At 44.3% G+C, this 25,835-nt stretch overlaps 1 protein-coding gene across 7 annotated transcripts in view; it reads right to left on the bottom strand.

The window, feature by feature from the left end:
- FOXP1 (forkhead box P1) overlaps positions 1 to 25,835 on the bottom strand; it is a 730,731-nt gene that overhangs the window by 89,784 nt on the left and 615,112 nt on the right. For 3 of the 7 annotated variants that reach the window (XM_075549895.1, XM_075549893.1, XM_075549898.1), the window contains 3 exons: positions 7,847 to 7,984; positions 6,755 to 6,844; positions 1,154 to 1,307 (listed from right to left, as the gene is read on the bottom strand). In XM_075549895.1, coding sequence (XP_075406010.1) covers positions 1,154 to 1,307; positions 6,755 to 6,844; positions 7,847 to 7,984 — 382 coding nt within the window. Of the gene's footprint in view, positions 1 to 1,153; positions 1,308 to 6,754; positions 6,845 to 7,846; positions 7,985 to 19,296; positions 19,451 to 19,734; positions 19,950 to 25,835 lie in introns of those variants that run through there. The other 4 variants (XM_075549899.1, XM_075549894.1, XM_075549897.1 and 1 more) reach the window with 3 other exon arrangements.

Below are 25,835 nucleotides of genomic sequence, written 5' to 3'. Positions count from 1 at the left end.
TGCCTCACTGGATCCACTTGATGCCAAGATTACTAAACAAATGACCATGCCTTCAGTCAGTAACATGAAGAATGGAGAAGGTTCTACCTTTTCTACGTTCTTCAGGAAGCAGCTGAATCCAAGACACCCAAGGCTTTGCCCATTGGCCTTCAAACGCACATACACACATCCAGACTAACTAGACACAAGGGCACTCAGGAGCCTTGAGGAGAAAACTGAAGTCTCTTGTTCTGTAAAGGATGGCAGACTGTCTCCTAAAGCACCCTTAGATATGTGCCACGTTCTCCTCGCCTCCCTCTTGGGTCCGGTTCTGGGTAACTCATCTGTTTTCATGTTACCTGCGCAAGAGTCCTGAGTTTCTTGAACTAAGACAACTTTCTAGAGACAGACAGCATTCTCTGTACCTGATACCCAACAACGACCTTGGAACATAATGTCAGTGGCTTTCAAAAGTAATTTGCACCAAAGCCCAGGTCACATTGTTGCTTTCCAAAGTACCTGAGTTTGGGAAGAATCAGAGATAGAAATGGTTCTTTTTCTCATGAGTGCAGAATCACTTACTCAAATATCCAGCCAAACCTTGCTTAAGGAAAGAAAAGAAAAAAACCAACAAACAGGCCGCCAGACAGCCCTCAGCCATCACTTTGGACTTTGTAGAACACAAAAAGGATTAATATGAAGTTTAGAAAAAAATCAAATCCACATTTCTCCTTAAGATGTTTAAATGCCATTTACAAAGTATTACTACAGTTTGAACCTGAAAAAGAAGTTATATGATATAAAAATATTGTCTGAAAATTATTAATAAGGGCCTTTAAGAAAATCTTCTTGACTCCAATCTCAAAAATGCTAGCTGGTTACATTAAAATGCCCAAGTACTGGTAGCATCTACCTTCCAGGAAACATGACAGTGGGGCCACTCTGCTGCTGCTATTCCTCCAGATCACGTGAAGTCTTCACTTGGACATCGACAAGTACTCTACCAAGAGCTCCCAAGGGTCCACTATGTTCTCATTTAGCTCGTTTCGGGTTTCACGTGATGTTTTAGATGGGCACAACTTCCTTAATGATGGCGCTGGGGTAGGCCAGGGGAGCCTCCCAGCCTGGCCCCGAGTCTCCATAGAGCTGCGCCTTCTGGGTCATCTGCACGTACCTTGAGCAAGAGGTTGGAGGGGAAGGGCAGGCTGCCCTGGCTGAATTGTTAGAAGGCCTTGGCGCTGTAAAGACAGGAGGTGCTGCTGCTGTAACTGCTGCATCTGTAGGAGCTGCTGCTGAAAAGCCAACTGCTGGGTAGCCACCTGCTGTTGCTGTAAGACATTGGGAAGAAGGGGGAAGAGAAATGAGATGGCCACTTCTCAAGCGATTCGAGAGTGTGGCTTCTCCCAAAGCCACTGTCGTCATCAAGAACTGAGAATGGTCACTAGCAGAGGAGTGAAGGGCCCAGTGTCAAGACTGGCATAAAAGGAGCAGATGTCTCCAACAATGGGAGCGGAGGGATGAGGGAGATCGCTCCCACTGAAAGAGACTGCCTTCATCAAGCCAGCTGTCCCCATTCGCGGTGTGGAAAGGCTGAGTTTTGTGGCCAAGCCATGAACTGCTGGACTTGGGGAAGCTGCTGTAATTACTCGTGCTGCCAGCAAGTCCACATTAAACTAGTGGGGAGAGAGGTGAACTCTGAACTTGCGACGCGTGGAAGAACCAGTTGCCTTCTTCCCGCCTGCACCGGCAGAAGCTTTTAACTACTCTGTTTATCACTTGTGACATAAATAAATGAGAAAAAATCAGACCTTTGAAGAAGAAAAACTTCATCTAATATTGTTAATTAGCCATGACAAACGATGAAATAACATTGTAAATCTTTCATAGAAACAGCCACTAGATTTTAATTACACACATTAATAATTTAGCAAACAACATTGTACTTGACTAGGAGTGTTTAGTAATATCAACGCGACTTCAGCTTTGGATGCCCTAACTTGCCGTCAGGTTTCAGAAAGCCCTTTCAGCCTGGTGGCCAGTCCTGCTCTCTGCAGCCCGCTTTGTTCTTGAAAAGAAGGGCTCTGCGATATGACAAATATCTTTTTGTTGACGGGACAATGACAGGAGGAAAACTTGTGTTGTGTAAAACATCAATATATCATGCCTGTGTTTAGCAGGGCTCATTCCATTCCCCCCAAAAATTAATGTAGATTTCCTTAGTAATTATCTTAGTGATAGAAAGATAATACAGTGCAGCAGTACAATAAATAGAAGGAAATTATCTAATATCCTTAATCTGCTAGGAATCATAACGAGGTAGAGGTCTTAGCCACATTACAGCTAACAATTATGAAAGGAAAATTAACCCTTCTTCAACTGTCATAAAATTGAGACGGGGGGATGGGGGCAGGTTAATCAAGAGCAGCTTTTCCAATTCTGAGAATTAGTCCAAACAGCGGACAGACTTCAGCAACTGAAAGGACTAACTTACCCTTTCAGAACATTATGCACTGGCTTACACACTGGTTTAATAACTGGACATTACAAACAACTACATGTACTTAACCCAGCACTTGGCCTTTATCTGACACATCCATAAACTGGTATGTATATCAAGATCTTCTGATGCCAAGTTCAAAGGAAGAGAAAAATGGTGGCTTCTTTTTGGCCTCCATGCCGTTTATTTTACAGTTAAAAAAAATCATCATTCTCATATTAGCAACCAATTTCAGACTTACTACCATGCCACTGAGAAAGTTAATTGAGTTTCACTCCAAAAAACAAATTCTATACCACTAACAACAAAATTTAAATAAATTTAAATGAAAAGCCAGTGTTTTCATTTTAAGAACAGCATGCATAAAATGATCCAATTGTTTTCACCCCTTCCTAAGTTATCACATTAATGTAAAACACAATGATAGTTATATTCATGTCAAAATGGCTTTTTCACTTCTTCAACAGTTATTAATTCACATTAAAAAAAATGGGGAAAAAAATAAAGAAAAAAAGCCCCAAACCCAACATTCACATAATGCAAAAGATTGGGGAAACAATTCTTTTTGAAGTAACTATAATTAAGGGGGGGGGGGAGAGTATGCTGGAGGTTAGGGACAGTGTTTCCTGCTTTACTGTAAATTAAATATTTTTAAAATCCTGTATTTATATGAAATGAACGATGCTTTTTCTGTTGTCTCTGCAACTACCCCTAGGAAAAGCTCATGAAAGCGCTCCACGTCTGAAAAGCCAGGATATAAAAGTATACAAGGCCCATTGTCCAAAGAAAGAATTTAAAAGCAACACTGGTTGCCAAACTGTGCTCCCCACCCAGTTACCAAACACAGGATACGAGCCCGTTTGTTTACTTCTCACAATTGAATGCATACAAAAAAGGTCTCCCTGCAGTCCCCTAGACAGGTCAGTGCTCAGTGTTAAAATGCTAAAATGCCCTGATAAACCTTGCATTTCTGATCCCCTCCCCAGAGCCGAAGTCAAAGGTCTGTTTTCCTTTCCTCGGCTACTCCCTACAGCCTAACATAAACTGTCGTAACTGCTTGGGACAAACGGCCCTTTTAAAACAATCAACTTCGTCTAGTTCACCCGTACAAGATGAGATCTTTCTTGTCGCCTGATTTAAAACGAATTCAGCCATCTACTTTCCACAGCAGTTCTGTCAGATACTAATGAGCTGCTGCTTCAAGTAGCTGTGCTGGGCTACCTCACCCTCCCCTTGGCCAAGAGCATCTCTCTTCTGGGGGAAGGCCTTCAGTCGGCCTCAATGTGGGGGGCCAGACTTTCTCAGGCAAACATGGCCATGCAACTTCAGGGCAAATGAGAGAGACAGCATATTGTTCTGCCCAAGCTTCAAGTTGTCTTAATCAAGAAGGGAAAAGAGGAAAGGTGGAGGAGAAAGACAGAACCTGGTGAGGGAAAATTATGAGCCACTAATAACTGGGGGACTCAGTAAATTAATTTACTTGTTCCATCTGTCAACACCCAAGTTCAAACCTTGTTAAAATCACAATCTCCAGTCCACATCATGAAACTGCTACCATGTAACTCTGTTTCATTCCAGCACAAAAGGGCCACCATCGGCATGATAATTTCAGAAGACTAGCTGCTTCCCTAAAGGGAAATAAGCATCTCTCTCTCTCTGCCATTGTTACAGCAGGTCTCAGCCAGCGTCCTGGTACAGTGCGCACACAATGAACTCCAAGGAGACCTGTTCCCTGTTCTGCAGACTTCTAAGGAGACTCCAGGCAATGCTTGGGCTGGGTCACCTTAGCCTACGAGACGGATGACAAAGCATGACCTCAGCAAACCTAGCGTCCGGCAGAAATAGCTACCGCCACGTGGCACATCCTCTTAGGTGGGACACAAATTGGTCCCTTTTTCTTCCCTTCCGCTCCTCAGATGCTTCCATCATCTTTCTGTTCCCAAAATGCTCCCCTTCCTGACAACAGCAATTTGGGAGAATTAACTTTTATCCTTCCTTCTGCTGTGCAACTTTCCCCTTCCCGTTTCTTTCTCTGCCCTCTGAGCTCATCTGAACTTTCATGTTCTCCCAGCATGCAGATGTGCATTCCAAACGACGTCTCGCAGACCAAATAAGAGGTTAATAAGAAGTGGCAACAGAAAGGGAAAACACAGTCCCTGGTAACTGATAAGAATGACAGTGGCAGCCCTTTTTTGTTTGTCTTCAAATATAGAGTTAAAGATCCTTTAAAAACTAAATTTTGATGTCTTTGAAAAGAAGGAAGCACAAAATAACAACAGGGGGTTATTGCCTGCGAGCCACAGGGGAGAAACTCCATAATTCTTATTCTGCCTTTTGAAGGCTGTTAGAAATCTGATTCAAAAAAGCAACAGCAGAAGGGGAAACCTCTTGAGGCTGTAACCATTTCCTGTGATCATGCATAATGTGCTTCAAAAGTGGGTTTTTACCAATTCTGTTGATCAATTGCACCTCCTTCATATCCCTTCTTTTTTCTGCTGTGTTTACATCTGATGTGACTCAATGACAAGCACTGTCTGAGACTGTGAAACAGGCCTGTCATGTTGATTTATGGGCGCATCAAACCACAACTTGTCCAAACTGAAGCTCGCAGTTCATTAATTAGAGAGTTGTGACTTTGAAGTCAGCTTTCAGACTGTGGTTTTTAACATTTGGCTTAATTTATATGCTCTTGAATGTGGATCTCTAAGGAAAAAACTGAAATTCCCTTCTTGTCTTTGAACTTCTTTTGACCGCACAATAATCATTTCTTTGTCCAGAGTGATGCCTGCAATCCCAGAGTCATTAACGCGCACTGAACTGCCACTGATGAGTAAGCCCCGCTGAATTAGAAAAACAGCCAGCAAAACAAAGCTGAGAGCCTTCTGCACAGTGATATCTCACAATTACATGCCTTCCCTCCCTGTGCCATTTCCATTTTAATTACTGTTAGTCCTTTAGATTTACATTTTAGACACTTTTTAATCTGCTCCCTTTTTTATTATAGCAGCACCCGGGAGCACACCACTGTACTTAAGGTTGTGTCAGCATTTTCATTAAAGCACCCCCTTCCCCTTCACCCCAAAATGGACTCTACTTGACAAGGGTGTCTCTCCAGGCTACGGCCCACACTGGGACTCTGCGTGACAAGCTGGCAGGGCCTGTGAAGCAGTCCCACTTGGTGCAGGGGGAGATGGTGCGGGCGAGGTGGGGCTCTGGGGCCTTCCTAGTGTGCCCCACTGCGCTGCCTGGCATCCACGCTGGTTGGAAGGAAAGGGGTGCAGAGTCATGCGGGTTGACGCCTTCCCAGAACTATACCAAGTGTTTGCCTGCTGAGGGCCGGCCGAGCAGCGAGTACGCAGCATGTGCTGAATGATCAAATACGCTGCTCTGAGCCCAGTCATGTGAAAAGAAATTCTGCCCGCTCTTGGAAACGTGAGGAGGCCAGTTAAACTGGCTAACTTTGGAATGGAGAGAAAGATCTCACACACAGCCTTCATGACAGGCTGGGCCCTCATTCCCAGGAGACCCTGGAAGGCCAGGGAAGCACAAACACCCCCAGCCCCTCGGTTTTAAGTGATCCTTTATGGGGCCAATGCTCCCACTGAGAGGCAGGGCATACTGCCCTAACATAGGGAAGCCAGAGTACTGTGCACACACAATACCGCCTGGTTTACATCATACACACGTAGTCCTTGCTGAAAACTTCTCTCGAACTCATGATACCTGGGGGCCCAAGTTTTTAAGACACTGAAATATGTCCCTCTTACAAGAAGGTCTTCAATAAATAAATAAATGGAAGGACAGGCTAGGGTGTTTATTCTTGTTTTAACTTTCTTGTCTGTGTGTCTGGCTTTGCAAGAGATTGTTCTACAGGAGGAAGAGGCTGTCACCACACACCCGGAGCCTCTGCGCTGGGAGAAAGAGAAGAGTTGAACGTGTGTCCAGTGAAAACGTTCTCCCGACAGCCCTTCACTCTCCTCCAGGGACTTCCAGGGTCTCGGGGGTGCCAGTCTGCACTGGGAACCCCTGGGGCTCACCCACACCCCCTCACCCGGCCGAGGCACAGGTGCAGCCCTGCGATCAACTGCTCGGCAGTGACAAGCGAACGGGACTCCAAGAAATCAGAGCGAAACAGGACAATAACTCTTAGTCTGAAAGCTGAGAGCCGATAGAGTCAGCTGAGTTGTACAATCATTTAAAAGATGAATGACAGTTTAATAGACACTATATAGTCCCCCAGGACATGTGGTTTGAAAGTAAAATATGTATTGTCGGTACCTCTTTAGGCTGTTTTCCAGCATGTTGTTGTTGTAAGAGTTGAAGCTGCAACTGTTCCTGTTGTTTTTTATAAAACTCTTGAAGCTGCTGCTACAAAGGAAAGACAAGGTGGTCAGTGACAGAGGGTAGCGCCAATCCACCGGCCCCGTTTCCGTGCCACGCAAAAATGGTAATATGAAAAATAGCATCCTTTTATCTGTAATGGCCTGACCTTTAGTTTGGAACTCGACGATAAATTCCGTGCACAACTGACTATTCTTGGCATTATTGTTTGAAAAGTAATCTCCAAAATGAACTGATGAAAAACATACCATTTTCTACACAAACTAATTAAAATAAAGCAAGGGGTGACCTTTGATTGAAACAACAAAGCCAAAATGCCCTTGCTTGAATCTGGTGGATCCCGACAGGCTTTTTAAACAATAGGGCCGTGGCAGTAGGTGCAGTGCCGAGTACACCAGCAGCACCAGCCGCTTCCTCTGCATACCCCCTCCCCACCCACCCACAGCTCAGCATCGGACAGCACCATCGCCCTGACTCTGCTCCGTAAAGGTTCAGGTGCTCATTAAGATTAGAGTAGGAACCGTGGCCCGAAGGCAGCCAGGCAGTCATCCCCAGATCACCATGCATGGAAGAGGTAAAACCAACTCCAAAGTTCTTCTTGGTGTGGAAGAAAGCAAAACCACCCCCTAAACTCTGTAAGCTCCTGAGTGGAAATGGGGTCTTTGAGAACTGTCATTTCTCAACCTCCTCCTGACGTGTTCCTCATCTTCCTTTGATTCACACCATTTGGAAGCCTCTGGGCTTTACCAAATAAAAGAGAGTAGAGCCATGTAAGCCTAAAAGATCTGATTTCTACCAACTCCAATTACAGCCCTAATCTCAGTCCATCATCAGGTCCTCTCCAAGCCCAAACCAGAGTCATTGGGCAGGGATCCTCAGGCCAGAAATGTAAATGCCAGCAAGTACTCAGGACCAGACTGTGCTTTGTCTCATCCACGCTGCTCTGCTTACTCTTCAGTGGCAGGGACTTCTGGACGGAGTGACAGGCTCCAGGGATGCTGGAGGAAGAGGCGGAGGAGGGACAATTACCTGTTGAAGCATGAGGGCCTGCTGCTGCTGGAGGAGGACCTGGAGCTGCTGAGGGCTCAGCACTTGTTGCTGGAGGATCTGCTGCATTTGCTGGGGAGTGATAACTTGAGGTGTCATCATAGCCACTGACACGGGAACCTAGAACACGGGAGCGCAGGGTAAATAGGAAGCCGGGGAACCGCACACACGCACGCAGCCTTGCTGGTGGAGTCTGAATTTACCACCAACCCGTCCACCACCTACCACCCATGCAAAATGCTCTTCTTCAGCAGGATCCAGCAAAAACTACTCTTTCATCTCATGGGGCTTATTTTAAATATGAGCAAGTTGAGAAGTCTTAGAGCCCTGACAGGTATTACAGACAGCCTTGCGAGCAGTCAAGGAGCAAAGGCTTTATGAACCCATGCTACCTGGAGTTAGGGCAGAAGGACCTCAATTTTGCACGTGAAAGCCAAAGACAGCTGCAGGAAGTGAACCCAAACTTCTGTGGTTTATGGAAGAAGGGAACGAATGCTTTCCTAGCTGGAGCCGCTACAATCCACTACACGCACCATGACTCTGATAAGCAGCGACACGTATGCTTAGTCTTGTGGGTATGTGAACCTTGGCCGCGCCCCTGAACTTCAACACAGACCCCTCCTATGATGCTTCTGCCACTTCCTGATTCACCTGCATACAGATGTCTCAATTCTTTTATATTGTGTGATACCATTAAAAGCCGCTTTCCATGACATTTCAGTGACAAACAGCTCCAGTGATGAACTTGATAGCATTTCATATTTGCAACTGTTAACACGCTTGTGTGCGGGCATCTCTGCAAGGAACCTGCAGACTGTCTCTGAAAGGATGATGTCTTGTTCAGATAAAACACTGACATTAAAATGACAGGCTGTCTTGGCCAAGGTTACACAAATTGTATTCAAGCGGATACCTAATGACAATGCTATGAATTCTGCAAGCTTTCTAGAATGTAATTTAGCTATTCAAAATAACCACTGCACTTGTGTTTAATTTGCAGACTACATGAGAACCATTTTGTCAGTCCCCGTAATGCAAGAAGACTATTTCATGAAAAATCACCCCCACCCCACCCCACGCCCTAAAAAAGATAAGGAAAGAAAAAACAATGAAAGGAAAGACAAAACTCGCATGTCTTCTAACAGTAATATTTAAGCATCTTACTTTTCTTTGGTTTCTAATCAAACATGTGACAGCAAGAAGCTAGAAGCAGTAAAGGATATACTTTGTTAAAAAGGATCGGCTGTCATCTCATGTATTACAATAAAAGGTAATAACATGTTTTGCACTTTGCCTGTGTGCCACTAAAAAAAAAAACCTGGCAGACAATAGCTGATCAGAAGATAAAAGAATTTAAAAAAATCTTTCAGGGGAGCAGTAAGCAAAAATGGAAAGGGAGATGCAGTATTAATTTTATGTAACATAATATCTTAATATGCAGTTTATCTTGACTTTTTCACATGATTTGTCCTGTCATTTGCATAGCGAGCTCTCATTCCTAATTTCACAGTCATTATGCACTGATGTCCCGATTTCTCAGCATCACTAATTTTGATGAACTAAAAAAGGTTCCTGAAGGTCAGACGCATGTACAGTGAACATTTTATACTGTGGCAGTGGCCCCGTAGTGTGTGGTGGGAGGATTTGTTTATGTGCAAGTGTTGCGTTGTTTAGGAAACACTGGCTGTAGCATTTGAAAATTGTCATTAGCCCGACCTGGGAAGGTCATACACAAATTCTTGCCAGTGGGGTGGTGGGCTTTTAAGGGTGGATATAGATACACTGTAATTTTAAACAGATGGGCATGTCTGGGTATTTTTATATGCAGAAAGGGACAGATGTATATGAATGGATAAATTATCCTTTTGAAAAGATACTTCACAGCACGAAATATCAGCAATGACTGGAACAGTAAGTTGCATTAAGTCTAGGGCAAACACCAAGAAGACATTATCAAAACATCTCGCCAGCCCCGGGAGTCATTCTTACTTGTCTACCCATCTTCTGCTAAAAGAAACTTTTTGAAGTTTAAAATACAAATCCAGTGCCAATCACCAACACTGGAATTGCTACAGCCAATGTATCACAATATAAGTTTACTTTTCCTGGAGAATTGCATCATCCTAAGGGAGGTTTGATTAAGCAAACAAAAGAATCATGTTTAAGGTTTCTCCAGCCTCCACCCCCCCCCCCCGCATTTCTTGGATTATGTACAATATAAATACTCTGGAGCCAAATTTCTGATGGTGATGAACAGGAAGAGAGACAGGAACAGGGTGGTGTAAAATCTAAGCTGGTAATGGACACACAATTTAACAGAGGTATAATAGAAACCGTCACAGAAACAACAGTCGGACATATCTTAAATTTTAAAAGAGTTACAGAAATTCTATGCTAGAAAAGTGCCTAAGGAAACTTGGGACTGTGATGGAAACACCCCTTATCTTCACAAGGGTGGGAGCCACTCGGTTTGATACAACTGTCAGAACTCTTGTCCTTTTAAAATTTACTGTTTGTAAATTCGATCTCAACCAAAAGTACTCTAAGGGAATAAGAAGTATGCTAAAACAGTGGGTGTAGGGGGGTAGATTTTTTTTAAGACTCAGACAAAAAATAATAATGTATAAATTATCAAGGGCTCGTGAGAGAGAAAGGGAAAAAAAATGAGGAGCTGATACCAAGGGCTCAAGTAGAAAGAAAATTGTTTTGAAAGTGATGATGGCAACGTCTGTACAAATGTGCTTGACACAATGCATGTACGTATGGATTGTGATAAAAACTGTAAGAGCCCCCAATAAAATGATTAAAAACAAAAACTCAGGCAAAACTGTGATTCTGAAATTAGAAATACCAGTCTCTTGATTTTCAATAATCAAGGGGGTGAAGGGAAGACAGTTAATAGAAACTCTTCTGTAACGTCAATAGTTTAAATGCTCCTTTCTGATTAATTCTTTGCAAGCCCTGCTACAAAAGAGGAAAATGAACTTGCATCTCCCCTTCGGTCACTGGGGGAGCTCCTGGTGGGCAATAACATGTGAAAGCAGTGGGCACAGCCAAAGGAGGGGAGGCAGCTCAAGCCCCCACCATCCCCCAAGCTGGCTGGCTGCCCTCAGAATCACCGGAAGTGGCTTATTACAGCCTGGTGGCCTTCACCTGGCTTTCCCTACCCAATATCACCTTCTGAGACCCCTTAGCCCTGCACCCCTGTGATGGGTTTGGGCTTCCTTTCCAAGTGTAATAAAACCAAGATCATCACCCAAGTTTCTGCTCCCACAGGTCCCGAATATAGCTCATGAAAGCGTTCACAAAGATATCCACATGGTCCAGAAATCATGATGGGGTAGAGAACCACCCACCACCACCTGAGCAGTACACCACTTGTACAAGGCCTGAAAGAGTTAAGCATTATATAGCCTATGCATCTAACTGTCAGAACTCCCAATATCCAACTTTCTCATGTAGCTAGTCCCTACTAATCGTAGGAACCAAAGGGCATGCAGCAGCAGCGAGAGGCTATTACAGCCCACACTTTATTGCCCATTACTACTGAGGTCATTAGCAGCAAGAGTGATTGTACCGGTCTTAACCTATTGATCACTGTAACTACTATCATTTAATCCTGTGTTGAATGTCTGGAAAGCAGCTAAAGGGACACGAGAGAGGGAGTTTGAGCATTGAGAAATATGGCCAAAGCTTAGAAATTACACTTTGATTCATAAAATCTCGCCAGTGGTTTAAATCAATAGTATTTAAAACAGTCATGTGAGTTTTTAACTACAGTCCTATAATATTTATTGGCCCCTCTTCAGGAGTACTCCCTTCAAAACTAACCCCCCCCCCTCCAACTCCCTTAATTTCTGATCCCAAGCCGTTTACCTTCCCCTCTTTGAGACAGAAGCACTTATTTCTGATGTTTTCTGTGCTGTGGGGCTCTGCCTGAACTAGAAGTTCAGGCTAATTCTTGATTTCTCTCTCAAATGACAATTTAAATATAATGCAAGGGGGAGGGGGGATTATATCTCTGATACTGTAGCTGCCTGAACTGTTTGAGTATATAGAAATGAGTGTGTTTTATGAGCTCACAATGAATCATAGAAGGCAATTTATGAACAAACTAGAATGATTCTGTCTAGCTGCCTTCAGGGATCAGAAATTCAAATTAAACTTTTGGCAGACATTTAAAGAATGCTAACATACAAAACCGAATTTAAACACACACGAGAGAGAGAGAGAGAGAGAGAGAGAGAGAGAGAGAGAGAGAGAGAGAGAGAGAGAGAGAGAGAGAGAGAGAGAGAGAGAGAGAGAGAGAGAGAGAGAGAGAGAGAGAGAGAGAGAGAGAGAACGAGAACAAGAGGGTAGAATTTCAAGAGGAAATCATGAATTAAAAAAACACACCACAAGATACACTGTTGACTGATAGCACTTGGGTGTGGCCCATCCCAGGTGCACCCAAACCTGCGGGAATGGCAGGGGGGTGCTGTGCTGGGGATGTTGGCATGCTGCTAGTATGGGCCTGCTGCTACACAGTACCAGCAAGTGGGGGAACCTGCAGTAACAACTGGGAGGGAGGGGGGCGTGGGGAGAAGCCCACCCCCACCCTCACTGCTGGGTGACTACTGCCTGATAAGATTTTCCTCTCTCTTCAAAAGGCCTAATATGCTAGAGGGAAATTACAATAATACGCCTTATTTTTGTTCTCCCCCAGGGGAAAACAGGATGATGGGAAGGAGGAGGGAGAAGAAATCTAAAAGGCAAACAAATAAACAAAACCACCACCCATAGAAACAATTCTTAGTTCTAAACCAGGATACAATGGAAGGAATTGGGTGGGAGGGGAGATGACACAATATAAATACTGAAAATAACATGTTATCACTTTTTTTCTTTCTCTTTAGTTTACACTCCAGCTAATGACAAGTAAATATTGCCCAGTAGAAACACACATAAAGTTGGCACATTAGTACCTTCTGGTAATTGCTATGCCAGCACACAGTAAAAAAATAAATAAAATTTTAAAATAAGATAAAAAGTATAAATACCATATTATCTCTTTTGATCCAGATTAAAAACTATTTTTAACCTCTGGTCTTTAACCACATGTCCCTTTCTAGGCTTCAAGCTGTATTTGAGGGTAGAACTGGCCAGGTTGGGCAATGTTACCTGGTTTGTCAAGGAATAAGAACAAATCAAACTAAGTTAGAGGTCTCCAAAGTTGTTGTAATAAAACCAAGAATGTGCTTTAATAAAAAAAGGGGGAAAATAAGTATGTCAAATCTTAAATATCCATAGAGAGGCTGGACCGTGTGTAAAAAAGAAAAACAGCCCCCTACCCCATGAAAAGTAAAAAATAGTCATAATAAATAAGCCAACGGATACAACTGATAGACTGGCAAACAGAAGAAGTTAGGGCACTTCCACTGATTCCCAATAGGATTTTACACACACACACACACACACACACACAAGCTAGCTGTATCAAAAGAGAATGCAAATACCTTTCTGACATAATATTTCAGTCTTCAAAACATTAGGGGGGAAAAAAGCATGCTATTCATGTGGAAAGTATAATTCTGCTTCATTATGGAATTTTGCTTTTTGTATAACTCTTTTAGACTTAGCTATTTTGCCACAATACTGTACAATGCATTAAGGCAGGTAATGGTTATTATATTAATGCAAAATCATCTAAGTAGTCAGTCATTAGCATAACTGTTCTCTCACTAACAATACAACCACCTATTAAAATTTTAGCAAGAAAAAAAGACCTCTTTAAAATGCAATTAGCATTTCATTTTTTTATCATTTTGTTTATTACCTTCTATCAAGAAAAGGCTATCTTTCTTTCACGATGGAATTGTAGGACCAAGACTTGCCTGCCAATCAGGAGTTATTTCAGTCTGTGGACTCTAGTAGGCAAGCTCCAGCAAAGCTTTGCAGTCCCTCTTTGTCTTTAAATTTTAAAAAGTGGCATGACTTCCTATTTGTTTCAAGCAGGGGCATTAGTGGAACCTCCAGTGCTCTTCTGCAACACTTCCCACCATACAAGGTCACTCCACCAAGTGCCAGCTGAACTGTTTCAGCACTAATAAACACCAGCTTCATTTGCATAAAAATGTAAAGTTTACAAAAATTAGATTCTCCCATTAGGGATTGTTGAATACAGGAAACAATAGAAAGTACGCATCAAAATAATCATCCAATCAGCACTGCTCTTTTCAGCCTTGCAAGCATTATGATATTATTATTAAAGTCAATGGAAGACACACACACAAACCCTTTCCTTCCTTAACCTCTTTTTCCTGCGTGTAGTTGGTATGAAAACAATTTAGCATGCGTGAATCAAACCTGCTATGACATCTTCTCTTAGTAATACAAATCTTTCCTGGTGCTGCACACATTCCAAGAAGGTCCCTCAGAAATTAAGTCTATCCAGAAATCTCTAACTCTTGGAGAGAAAAGGGAAAAGGCTTTGTTTGGATAAACACATTCCCTTACAGTGGAGTATTTCAAAGAAGCAGGAACTGTACCAGTCTTATAGGAGACTCACAAATGGTTAAAAGCCAAGATGGCTTGTAGATACAGTTTTACATCAACAGCTACTGTTAACAGAAAAAAAATAAAATGTTTCTCTTGGGGTGGGGGTGGGGAGGTAAGAATTCCGAAGACTAAAAATTAAATTTGTAACTCGGCTCTCTTCAAGTTTCAACCAGCATAGAAAACATCACCGGGAGCCTAATGACAAATAGGCATTTAAATTTTGTGTTTAAGGTTATGGGGTGAGAGGTAGGGAATGGGGGCTGAGACTGAATTTAAGCATGGAGGCCAATTTTGGATCCTTCATAAGTTTCATATATGGTCGTACTAAAGAGGCAATCACCTTTTCTTTTTAAAAAAAGGAAAAAAGAATTAAAACCTAAGTTTCTCAAACTGCAGTTTCTCACGCCTATTTCTAACATCTTCATCTTACACCTCAGTTAAGCTAAGGGGTGCAAATTAGAGTCTAATAAGAAAACATCATCGGTTGCTGCCTTGACAATCTCACCATTCACTGATTTATTTCTAATGAAGACAAAGCCCAACCCAAAACTCCGTAAGTGTTAAAGGTCAAAATATGTTAAAAACTTCCTAGTAAAATCAAGGCAAATGGGAAACCTGTGAGGATCTGCTTCATAAAATAGTGTGACAATTAGAGTACGGTACAAAAAGCCATTGGGGGTGAGGGTGGGGAAAAAATTAAGCTGCCTTAACTGTTACAGGTTAGATGAAAAAAAAATCAAAATTTAATGTATTCTCCCGTGTCATCTTGTTTTGTCAAGACATCAAATAGAATTGGGAAGTACAAAATAACAAGCCCTTGAGAAATCACAGAGGCCGACCTTTTTGATGTTGTTGATTTACCTTGTTCTCAGTCATTTGAACAATGATATTTCAGATTTAAGGGCAAGATAAAGCTTAAAAATTAAAACACAAAACCAAGGTATTCTAAAGAGCACACACACCGTTAACACTTAGCCTGCACCTTCATTGACTGGGCAGCTTTTAACTGGATTTGAAAACGAGGCACCAACGCATGTGTTCAATATTAATTTTTTTCTCATTCTAAATTAATTTCTCTTTCAACTACTGCCAGGTTGGAGGACAAATTATTTCTTTCTGCAACCCAAAGTAGCAGGTCAGTTTACCTCTGTCCAGATCATTCAAGCCCCCACAATCCATTGGATTGTTTAGCTAAAAGGTACCTGCATTTTCTTTCTTAAATGAGAGCAAACAAATTTACAACAAGTATTCAGGAATAATCATACTGCTCCCATGAAAAGCAAACAAAAACAATTGTAGCTGATGGAGATAAGGCTGTCTCCAGATGCAGTCTTGTAGGGATAAGGAAGGCTATTCCACACTCCTCCTTCGCCTTTTGAGATCAATACAGTTCATCAGCAACACAACTCTTAACCTTGATGAAATGTTAGGTGCAAAAATAATTGTCAGAGATCATCCTTTCTTTTCTTATGTAAGTAGTAGTTTCTTCTGCTAGAACACATATGTAACACAAAGCAGGCGGCAGTTAAAAAGCATCTCTTTAAAAGGTATCAAAAGTAAATAACCCAGCATTTGCAATCACTAGCAGATTTTGCAAAACCTCAATATACTCAGTAAGGCTTTTTAATGATTATAACACCTTGTCCTCCAATTCATGCTTTAACAGCTAACCCCTGCAGACACAAGGTATGTATTTATTTATTCCAACCCTCTGTGGTCAACTGTTGCTGCATTATCCCTTGCGCGTAACTGCACTGTCCAGTGGATTCGAACTGGCCACTGTTTCTGCACCAGTTAACTGAGAGCATCGTTCAAGGTTCTCTTTAGTGACACTATTCCACGACTAAGCCACATAATACATTTCTCCCACCCTTTCTTGCCAATTCAAATTAGACTCAAATTTTGGTATGAGCTGAGAAGCTGGTCACAAAAGGCTCTCCTGATCGACTCAGAAACAGCCACTCACACATCGCTTTGGCCACATTAGCGGAGAATTTCCTTGCTTTTAATTAATCTCGATTTTAATTCCACTGTAGCTTGCGATTGTGTGGAGGCTGGCTGAAAAGGAGGGTGCAGCACTGGTCAGTGTCAATGGAGGAGTTTCTCTCTCCAGCAACCGTCCCTGACACTGTGCAAATGCAAGGCAGCCATGGTAAGGGTTTTGTTTTTAAGGTACATTCAACTGCAAACAAACACATGCTAAAATGGTCCCCTCAAACTAACCATTCCCATCCTAGGCGTTCTGATGATTTATGGTTTCCCAACTGAGCAAGGCTATGCAACACTGCGTGCCTTTAGATGCTTTCTTTCTCGTTGAGATTTAATTAAGATCACAGCCTCCCAAATCTCCGTCACATGAAAACTCAAAGACGACAATATACCGTATGTCCTCACGCAGAATGTTTCCTTTCCAACCTCTGGAAAAAGGAGTTAAGCCGTGTTTCTATGGCTGCAGACGAAAGTTCACTAATTTTGTTTTCTTTTGATGCTTAGGTTGTTTTCTATTATATGTCATGAGATCACTCCCTTCCAGGGAGAGAGGGGGGGGGGGGAATCGAGAGTGAAACACAAAGCAGAAAATGCACCTGACATTATTATCTGACATTATCATAGCTTAGCTATAATGTCATCACATTTTCATATAATCAGCCCATGCTTCCAAGAGTTTCATTTACAGAAATATTAAACACACACACACACACACCAAAAAAACACCCCACCACACGACACAAACTGTTCCTTTAAGGAGGCCTAGCTGCCTTGAACGAGTCGGATTAAATAATCGGCATGTCATGCTTCTCTCTTCCATCTCTGAACAACTTTTTGTCAGATAAACTGCACATTCTGGGAGGAGAGTTCATAGAGCAAATAGATAGGAGGCCCAGTATTTCCAATCTAGAAGTAGCCCTCAGGGTTTAAAAAAAAAAGCACATATAAAAATATATGCATACATATGTATATACATTTAATATGTTGAATAATTTTTCTTTTATGGATTGGTATAGACTAATTTATTTTTCCAAGGAAAAAAATTCATTGTGTGGCCTCTTACCTACTCCAAAGAATCTTTATTTGCATCACCTTAATATTTGGTTCCTTATCTCATGCCTTAGAAATGACAGGTGCTTGCAGTCTCGCTCTTGACAGGCCCCTACACAAATAACTGTCTTGCCTGAAAGGGCTAATGCAGTACTAATGAACAATAAATCAACTTTGATTATCAAGTGTCAGCCCAATCCGTTTTCAGTTCAGCTCTCTCACATCCTAGAGTCAGTCAGTGTCTCCGGGTAGCTAGTCTGTGTTTTGGTTTCATTTTTACACACTTCTCACTGAAATGTGTCAGGCAGCCACAAAGAGTCACATAAGATAGAAGTAGACCTTTCTCAATTTATGTGAAAGGTATCAATTAGGAGAATGTGGTCTTATCTTCATGTGATTCACTTAGAGATGTGTCTTCCTTCACCTCCAAGAAAGCGGTGTGTGTATTGAAAGCAACACAGTAACAGCAGCAACACATTAAATCGTCAACTAGAATCTGAACGTGCTGGAGGCTGCTAGCTGGAACACTTCACCCCGTAAACCACCTGGATTGCACAGCCCCACCCCTCTCCGAAGACCTATTACAAACAAAAAAGCAATACAAGGCCACTCTTACAAATATAAACTTCACTTACTTTGGGGGGTAAAAGGGGCTTCTTTAACACTGACTCCTAATGATCAAACAAATGTAACTTTTTTTTTCTTAAGCAGATTAGTCATTGATAGTATGATTCACATTTCCTGTTATCAGGCTTAATCTTTTCCCCAAATGTGTCACTTTCAGAATGTTGGGATCTACGGAAATTAGGTGATTTGCATTTTAAAACTGGCTTGAGTAGAACATTTGGTCTGTTTGGACCAGAATCTAAAATATTTGTTATGTTAGTTGAAACTGGTCGGTAGGCCTTGAAGGAGTTAATCCCAAAGAGGAAGAGTCTATATGTACTTTGCTCTAAAACTTTACCACCCACTTCCTAACGATCCCCTCCTTCCCAACACACTTCGGGGGTGGGGGGAGGGCGGCGAGCCTCCTTTCGGCGGCCCCTTCTAGCAGCAGGCTGACAGCTGAGTTAGCCCCCTTCGGAGCCCGTTCGGCGGGGCGCGACCCGGGGCAATTCTCTCAGCCTGTAGCACATCCAACCCAAGCCCCGCTCACTACTTCCTTAAGCAGCCAAGCGACGGGGCTCGGGATCCCCAGCCCGCCAGAGACCTCCCTCGGCCAGCCGGCCGGCTTCGCCTTAGGGCTGCACCCCGCCGCCGCCCCCCTGTGTGTGAACTCCCAGCATCGGAACGGCTCCACTGAAAATAGCCCGGCCAGATATAGAAACAAACTAGCCCGGCAAAGCAACGGCCCCACAGGTTACGCCGATCGAAGGCCCCGGGTACATCTCACACGCTCCCCAAGTGGCACCAATCACACCCCAGAGCCGGCCCCGAGGGGAGCGCCAGGCGAGGGCCCCACCAAAGTGGCGGCGTGAAGGCCGGACAGGGGGTGCGGGGGGTGAAAAACAGCAAGAGAAGGAGACAGAGACGGAAAAAAAAAAGCAGGACTTCCTCCAACTCCCGGCTACACCCCACCCATGAACATTTAAAACGAGCGAGCGCGAGAAAGGGGGGGACCTCTCCCTCCCGGACCCACGGCCTGTAGCTTCTCCCGACCTCCCCGCAGCCCCGCGCCCAGTGCGCAACTCCGACCCAAGTTGGTAAACAAGGACCAAGATGGGGTTTTGTTTGTCCACACAACTTCGGAACCCCCCGGGCGCTCCTGCCTGCCCCCCACCAAGGCCCCGGGCCGCGGGCGCCGCGGCGCCGGGGGCAGGGGAGCGAAGCGGCAAAGATCGAGCCCAGGGACCAACCTGACACACTCCATGTAGCCGCCAGGCGCGCGGAGCCGGCTCGGGGCGCCCGCGCTGGGCGGGCTCGGGGTCCGGCGGCCTCGGCTTGCAGGCGGACTGCACGCGCGCAGGGGCGCTCCGGCTCGCGGGCTGACAAGACGCGCCGCGCCGCGCCCACCCGCCCCGCCCTGCTCCACCAATCACAACCCGCCTCTAAACACCCCGCGCCGCCGCGCCGCGCCCCACACAATGGGCTCCGCGGCCCGCGCCCCGCGCGCCCGCCCCGGCCCCCTCCGCGCGCGCGGCAGGTGAACCACGCTCGGGGGACCCCGGGCTTTTGTCTCCCAGCAACTGCGGGTAATTGCAGTTAACCCTTTGACCTGCCGCGGGCTGCCGTCTGGGCGCCCAGCGCGGCGCGCGGCGCTCTCTGCGGCCGGGGCTGCCGGCTCGGGCGCTTACGGTCGTTTGGGTGCGTGTTTCGCTCGCCTTCACAACTGGCACGCAGAGTTCGTTGTCCGGGCGGGGAGTCGGCGCTCGGCGCACAGCCGACGGACCGCTCCCAGCAACTGTTTCAAACTGGAAAGGGGACGCGGGGCTTCGAGGGCTGCGCCGCGGAGAAGCGCTTTCTTAGAAACCGGCCTCGGGGAGGGCCAGAACTTTCGCTTCGCGCCGACGCCGGCACCCGGGCGCAGCCTCGCCCTCCCGGGCTCACCGTAGAGCGCCCGGGCGGGCGCGCGGGGCCGCTCCGCCGGCACCGGCTCCGCAGAGAAACAAAACCTTGCGAACCCACCGACTTCCGCTCTGGGAGACGAGCTATCGCAAGCATCCGCCACACGTTGGCTAGGAAACAATTCTTTACATTCCTCTCTTATTTATACAACAACAACAACAAAAAACAACGCAAAAGCCACTCTCAACAAGCACTTTAAAACGACCTTCTCTCCAGAAATGACCCTGGCTTTTTAAAGCTATTTCAAGCTCATGGCAGTCTTGGAAAAGTCACCAACCAAAGTTTTTTGTGGGGTTTTCTTCTTTTTTTTTTTTTTTTTGTTGGCCCAGCGGGCACCTCTCAGGTACCAAGTCAATTATTTCAGCAGCTCCAGAAATCACTATTGCCTATGTTCAAACAAACTTCCAGGCCTGTGTGCGTTTTCTGAAAAAGATTGGCCAACACAAAAACAAACCCCTAACTAACGTGGGTCTGGAAGATTTTACTGTGTTTTCGGCGAAAAAGTTCCCTCAGCAAGTTCGTGTCTCATTCATTCAGCAATTTCGACACAATCTGTACCAGGGACAGGGATTGCTAGCCCTACCCTGACCCCGAAACTGTCAGCACTTAACATTGCCCCCCCCCCTCCAGTTTTCCCATACCAGCATTTACAGCTTTGTTCTCAAAAGATCCTTGGAAAAGGGGTAACATTAAATGATGGTTATCTATTTTCCCTTAATTAAAGAAAGGCTTGACATCCATTTTTAAAAACTATAACAGAGCCTAACCCAATAATTCTCAGTATTTTATGTGATAATTTTCTATTTGAGGTGTATTAAATAGAGGTTATTACAAACCAGAAGGCATATCGATAATGTTTCCAAAGAAATGTCAAAATTTCAATCAGGCCAACGAAGAGCAGAGATACTTCATTAAAGTGGCCACAAGAAAAAAGAGAGAATAGAAAAACTTAAGCACCAGCTGACTTCGTCAATTCAGGATGGGGTTGTTCACTGGGTGTGGTGCCCATCACTCTTCACCCTAAAATGTCTTTGTGTTAGATAACACATTTATTAATTTGATTTTTTTCAGATCTCTCAAAAATGTAACCCCACCCTGTCATAAATATGGAAGAAGCCAAGGGCACTGGGGTAGGGGTGGGGGTGTAATGTAGAAAGGGCCTTAAATCTTCCAGTGGTCCGGAGAGTCAGTTATATCCCAGTCTTAAAGAGATAAGGCACTCTTTGAGAAGGGAAGGGCGGGGTCCCACAAGGAGGAAATAAAAATATAGGAAGTTCTATAACTAATGCACAGCAAGAAAATGGAAATGGTCATTTAAAAGTACACAAGTGGATGCCCTTCCCCCAACTGAGGTTTTAAAGAAATAGGGAATTCTAATTTCTGTGAACAAAATTGGGGCGCATGTTGAGTAAGCAATTCGTTTTCTTTGGGGACAGGCTTCCCATGAGGCACCCCAGGAAACTAAGGCAGGTTTTTAGGCATTTGGGCTACCTCCTTTTTAGGTCAGTGTTTATCATCAGGTTTCCAGGAGCATCAAAACAAACAACAAACAAACAAGCAAGCAAACAACAAACATTACAGACGCCGTGACCCATCTGTGGAGATGAGCCTTGCACAAACTAATGAGAGTGTGATGCAATGCAGTGGTTACACAGGTCTTAAATTGTATGGTAGTGGCTTTAGGCGCCATGGGGACCAGAGAGAAGGGGGAGACCGCTGGGGCAGGAGAGGCCTGCGAAGGTCCCTTGGGTAGGTGCCATTTAAAGAACTGATCGTTTAGATAAGGTAGAAGTGACAACATGGTAGGAAAATGGCTTAGCACTCTTAACTCAGAAGCCACCTGGAGCCCATCCCCACCCTCTCTCTAAACAGAGCACATGGTGACTCAGATGATTTCTAAGCAAGAAAATGTACCATCTGTTGACAAACCTGGCGGTAGATGCCAGGCCTTTCTTTCTCTTTGGTGGGGTTAATTCTGGATTCTCAAGATCCCCTCTTCTACGACACTGTGTTTATGATTCTGTGACAGCTGGAACCTTCCATGGATGGGGTTCAATGATGTTAAAACTTACAGTAAATTAGAAAATAGAGTCAATGTCAGTGCTATTTATTTATCACCATGGTAGATAAGGCAAGGGTAGTTAAGGGCAAGGGGTGGCAGGAGTCGGAGATGGGATGTGGGGTGTGGGGTTGGGGGGAGAGCAGCGGCAGAGGGTTGGGCGGTGGGGAGCAGAGAAAAAGAATTTGGATTGTGAACACTGAAGAATGGATTTGTAGTCACAGTGTTTTGATTGTCAAAAAATTTTTGAGTGAAATAGAAAACTATACAATTCCCATTTTACAGAGGATGAAACTGAGGCTCAGAAAGGGAAAGAGATTTTTTTTACCCCACAGTCAAATACAGCCAGCACCACAGGCCACAAGGGGCAGCAGACACTGGGCTGTTCTGGGAAAAGAGGGGCCCTGCGCGCATGTGAATCTTGTTCCTGAAAAACAGAAAGCTAATGTTTAAGGAAGAGTGAAGGAAATGCTAACTACCATACTTAAAAATATTTTTGATGCCCACATCCTAACACCCACAACAGATACAGCTCTTGTTCAAACACCACATATTAAGAAACCTGTCAGTTGCTAAATGAGTCCATTGTGCAGCCTGGCTGCACACTTAAGAACAGCTTACTATGATCCCATACCAAACTCTAACCACCGAGTAACACACCTAGAACTAAAATCATGCATTATGCCTGCCTGGTTCTCCTGAGCCTTCCGCGTGGACTCAGAGGGAAGTGGGCGGTTTTACTGCCCATTCCAGGCTGAAAACAGAGGTGAGCTGCATGGGAGGAAGTCAAAGGAGGCGTCTTGGGAGGACACAGTTCTCACACACTGATGAGCCCATCACATGGCAGGGAAACGGGCACAGCAGTGGCTCCTGGCCCCAGTTGCTTGTTGGCTCCATCTCAGTTCCTGTTTGGGGGGTTATTATTTTTTTCCAGGAAAAAAGAAAAAACACAACCAAGTTGTCACTGAGTAGATTCTGACTCATGGGGACCCCATGTGTGTCAAGAGTACGCCTGTGCTCTATTGGAGTTTCAATGGCTGTTTTTTGTGTGATTTCTGGAGGAAAGTAGATCACCAGGCCTTGATTCCAAGGCCCTTGGGGTGGACCTGAACTTCTCAACTATTTGCTTAACAGCTAAGTGCATTAACCCTGTGCAGCCTGGGATTGTTTCACCAGGAATTCTGTTTCGCCAGAAGCTGCCTGGAAACCACCAGAGAGAGGACATGAGCAAACACAGGCCCACACAGTTCTAGCAATGGTAAGGGTGGGAAACGTGCCCAGGTCTGACACTCCGGTATCATGGCCTCAGAGGAAACAATGTCAGTGTCTGCTGTCAGAAAAGTGATCTGCCACAGTTAATTAAATAAAATATGATGGGCTAAGGCATCGGCTACATGAACTCAAAGATCGCAACTTTTAGTTCAAGTTCACTATCTTGTTCCAAACCATACTTGACTTATGTAGTGGAGTAACCAGCAAGTATTCAGTCCTGACATATGATTCTGTTCCCAAAGAGAAACTGCAGAAGCAACTGGAATCCAATGATTTAGCCAACAATAACTTATTTATTTATTATTTTTAACAATAACTTCTTTCGTGGAGCAGCCAATGAGAATTACCAAGTTGCAGCAGCAATGCCTCGTTCCTGAAATTTGGACATCTATTTTTCTAAGGCATCATTAGTTCATCTTCTTTGATTTGTTAAATTTAAAAGCCGTAAGTGACCCCTCACCCAAAAGACCCCTCCATCCATCTGTGGGGAGCGAGAGCAAATAGCACCAGACTGGCACAGTTTCCCTGGCTGTTATGTCTATGCTGACAATGACACGAAAAATGCTGTTGTTCTCCTGTGCCTGCTCGCTTGGCCATGGGAAAAGACAGTGCACGGGTGCACAGGACTCACATTTCTCTGTGTGACATCCTCCAAATGGCCATGCGCATCATTTAATGGAGTACGTGATAATACCAGCATTCCTGGTGAATTCATATATATGTATGTATGTATGTATGTATGTCTTTGTATGTACATAGACACACATTTATATATACCCATTCCACGCTTACTATCTCATTATCTGACATTCCTATTTACAGGAGTCAAATCACTACTCTCTGATTACTTTGTGCCTTATCTACAGACATCTCCGGTGTTTGAGGAGAGGAATGCCGCGAGGGTGAAGGTATGGGTCAGCTCCCTGCGACCATGCTTCCGGTGATGCAGCAGGTTGTATAATGACATCATTTGGCAATATGTCACAAGGTCATTATCTTGCGATCTGACGTGGTCATCCTCCATTTGTGAATAGCACCACTTTTTGTATGAGGATGAGGTTTGGGAACCTAGGCTTATGAATAATTGGTGTGTATGACATGTCCACATCAGGTGCCCTATAAATCTGATGAGTACCTGAACTAGAAAAAACTTTGCCCCCCCACCCTTGCTTGCACCAAAATACAACCAAGACGCCCTCATTTTAGATATGAAGACATTAATAAAACACCACAGGTAAATCATATCACACGTGGAAGAGAAAAGTGGTATTATCCTGGCCGAATGCTGTATCTAAGTGACAGTAATAAATTACCCTCTTGCTTATGATAAAACTATAATCCCTTGTTTTAACATAATGTAAAATTTATTAGTGGGATCTTTCTACCACGAGGTTAGAACAGATGACACAGAAAAGTGCAAAGTTCTTCAAAAGGCACATGCCTAGGGCAGGAGAGGATTTCCCAAAGAACTTCTTTTTGGAAATTAGCAACGCCAGATGCAATTGAGGAGTCCCTGCCGAGCAAGGGTGGTGTGTGTGGCATGCCCTGGCCCCACATACACACCTTTGGTTTTCCAGCTCAGCCCAGTCGGGGTCCTGGGTGGGGGGAGGAAAGGAAAGACAGCACTTTGGGGATGAAATTACATTTTAATACTGTCTTAACATTTAATTATGTAGAAATTGCTGAATATCAGATAAAGGCAACTGACCACCTTTAATTTGTATAGTCAGCTTTTCCAAAGCCCAGCAGAGAGGCCCAAGGAGCGTGTTCCGTCTCGCCCTCTGAACAATGTTCCCAGGTCTCCCTCCCAAACACCACCACCCTCCCCTGACCTGAGCTTGACACACCCTCCTGTCAAAACCTTCTTTACGCCTGCCCTCTGCTGGCAAGCCTGCCAGGATTAGGAAAATTTGACTACCTTAACTTATATTCAAAAGGCAACTGTAAAAAGCTGGAGAGGGAGAGGACACGTAATGAACTATTAACTGGAATATATAAATTAAGACCCTGAAACTAAATGGGGGAGGGAGGGAGGCCCTTGGGTGAAATATGGTTCTTTTAATGTGAAAACGCACATTCGTCTATTCTATTGCCTGCTCACCCACTGCATAGGAGTGCCAAACTCTATATTTTAGCTCGCCTGAAAGAACAACCTGTATTACAGCTGGGCATCTTGCCTTCTCCGTCTTATTTCCTGGGGAACGCATGTCGGCGCATTTTCAATAAAACACCTCTGAGCAGTAATGGGCCACTGTTCCCATTTCAGTGGTCCCTAAGGTTTCATGACACAGTATATTCAGCTGACTCACAGTTCAAGTTTTCTTCTGGCATTCATAAGATCCATAAGAAATGACGCTGTGAAAAAATAAATAAATAAACGAGGGAGCTCATCCATTCCTTGTTTAAGTAGGAGAACTGTTAACTTTGGAGGGGGTTCCGCATCCTCCAGTCTGGGATGTGCTCCCAGGCCCACCCACGCACGGCATCTCAGCCAGGAGA

Source organism: Tenrec ecaudatus, chromosome 5, assembly GCF_050624435.1.
Source record: "Tenrec ecaudatus isolate mTenEca1 chromosome 5, mTenEca1.hap1, whole genome shotgun sequence".
NCBI lineage: Eukaryota > Metazoa > Chordata > Mammalia > Afrosoricida > Tenrecidae > Tenrec > Tenrec ecaudatus.
The sequence above is the reverse complement of the archived record's forward strand: the minus strand, read 5'-3'. Positions and strand labels throughout refer to the sequence as shown.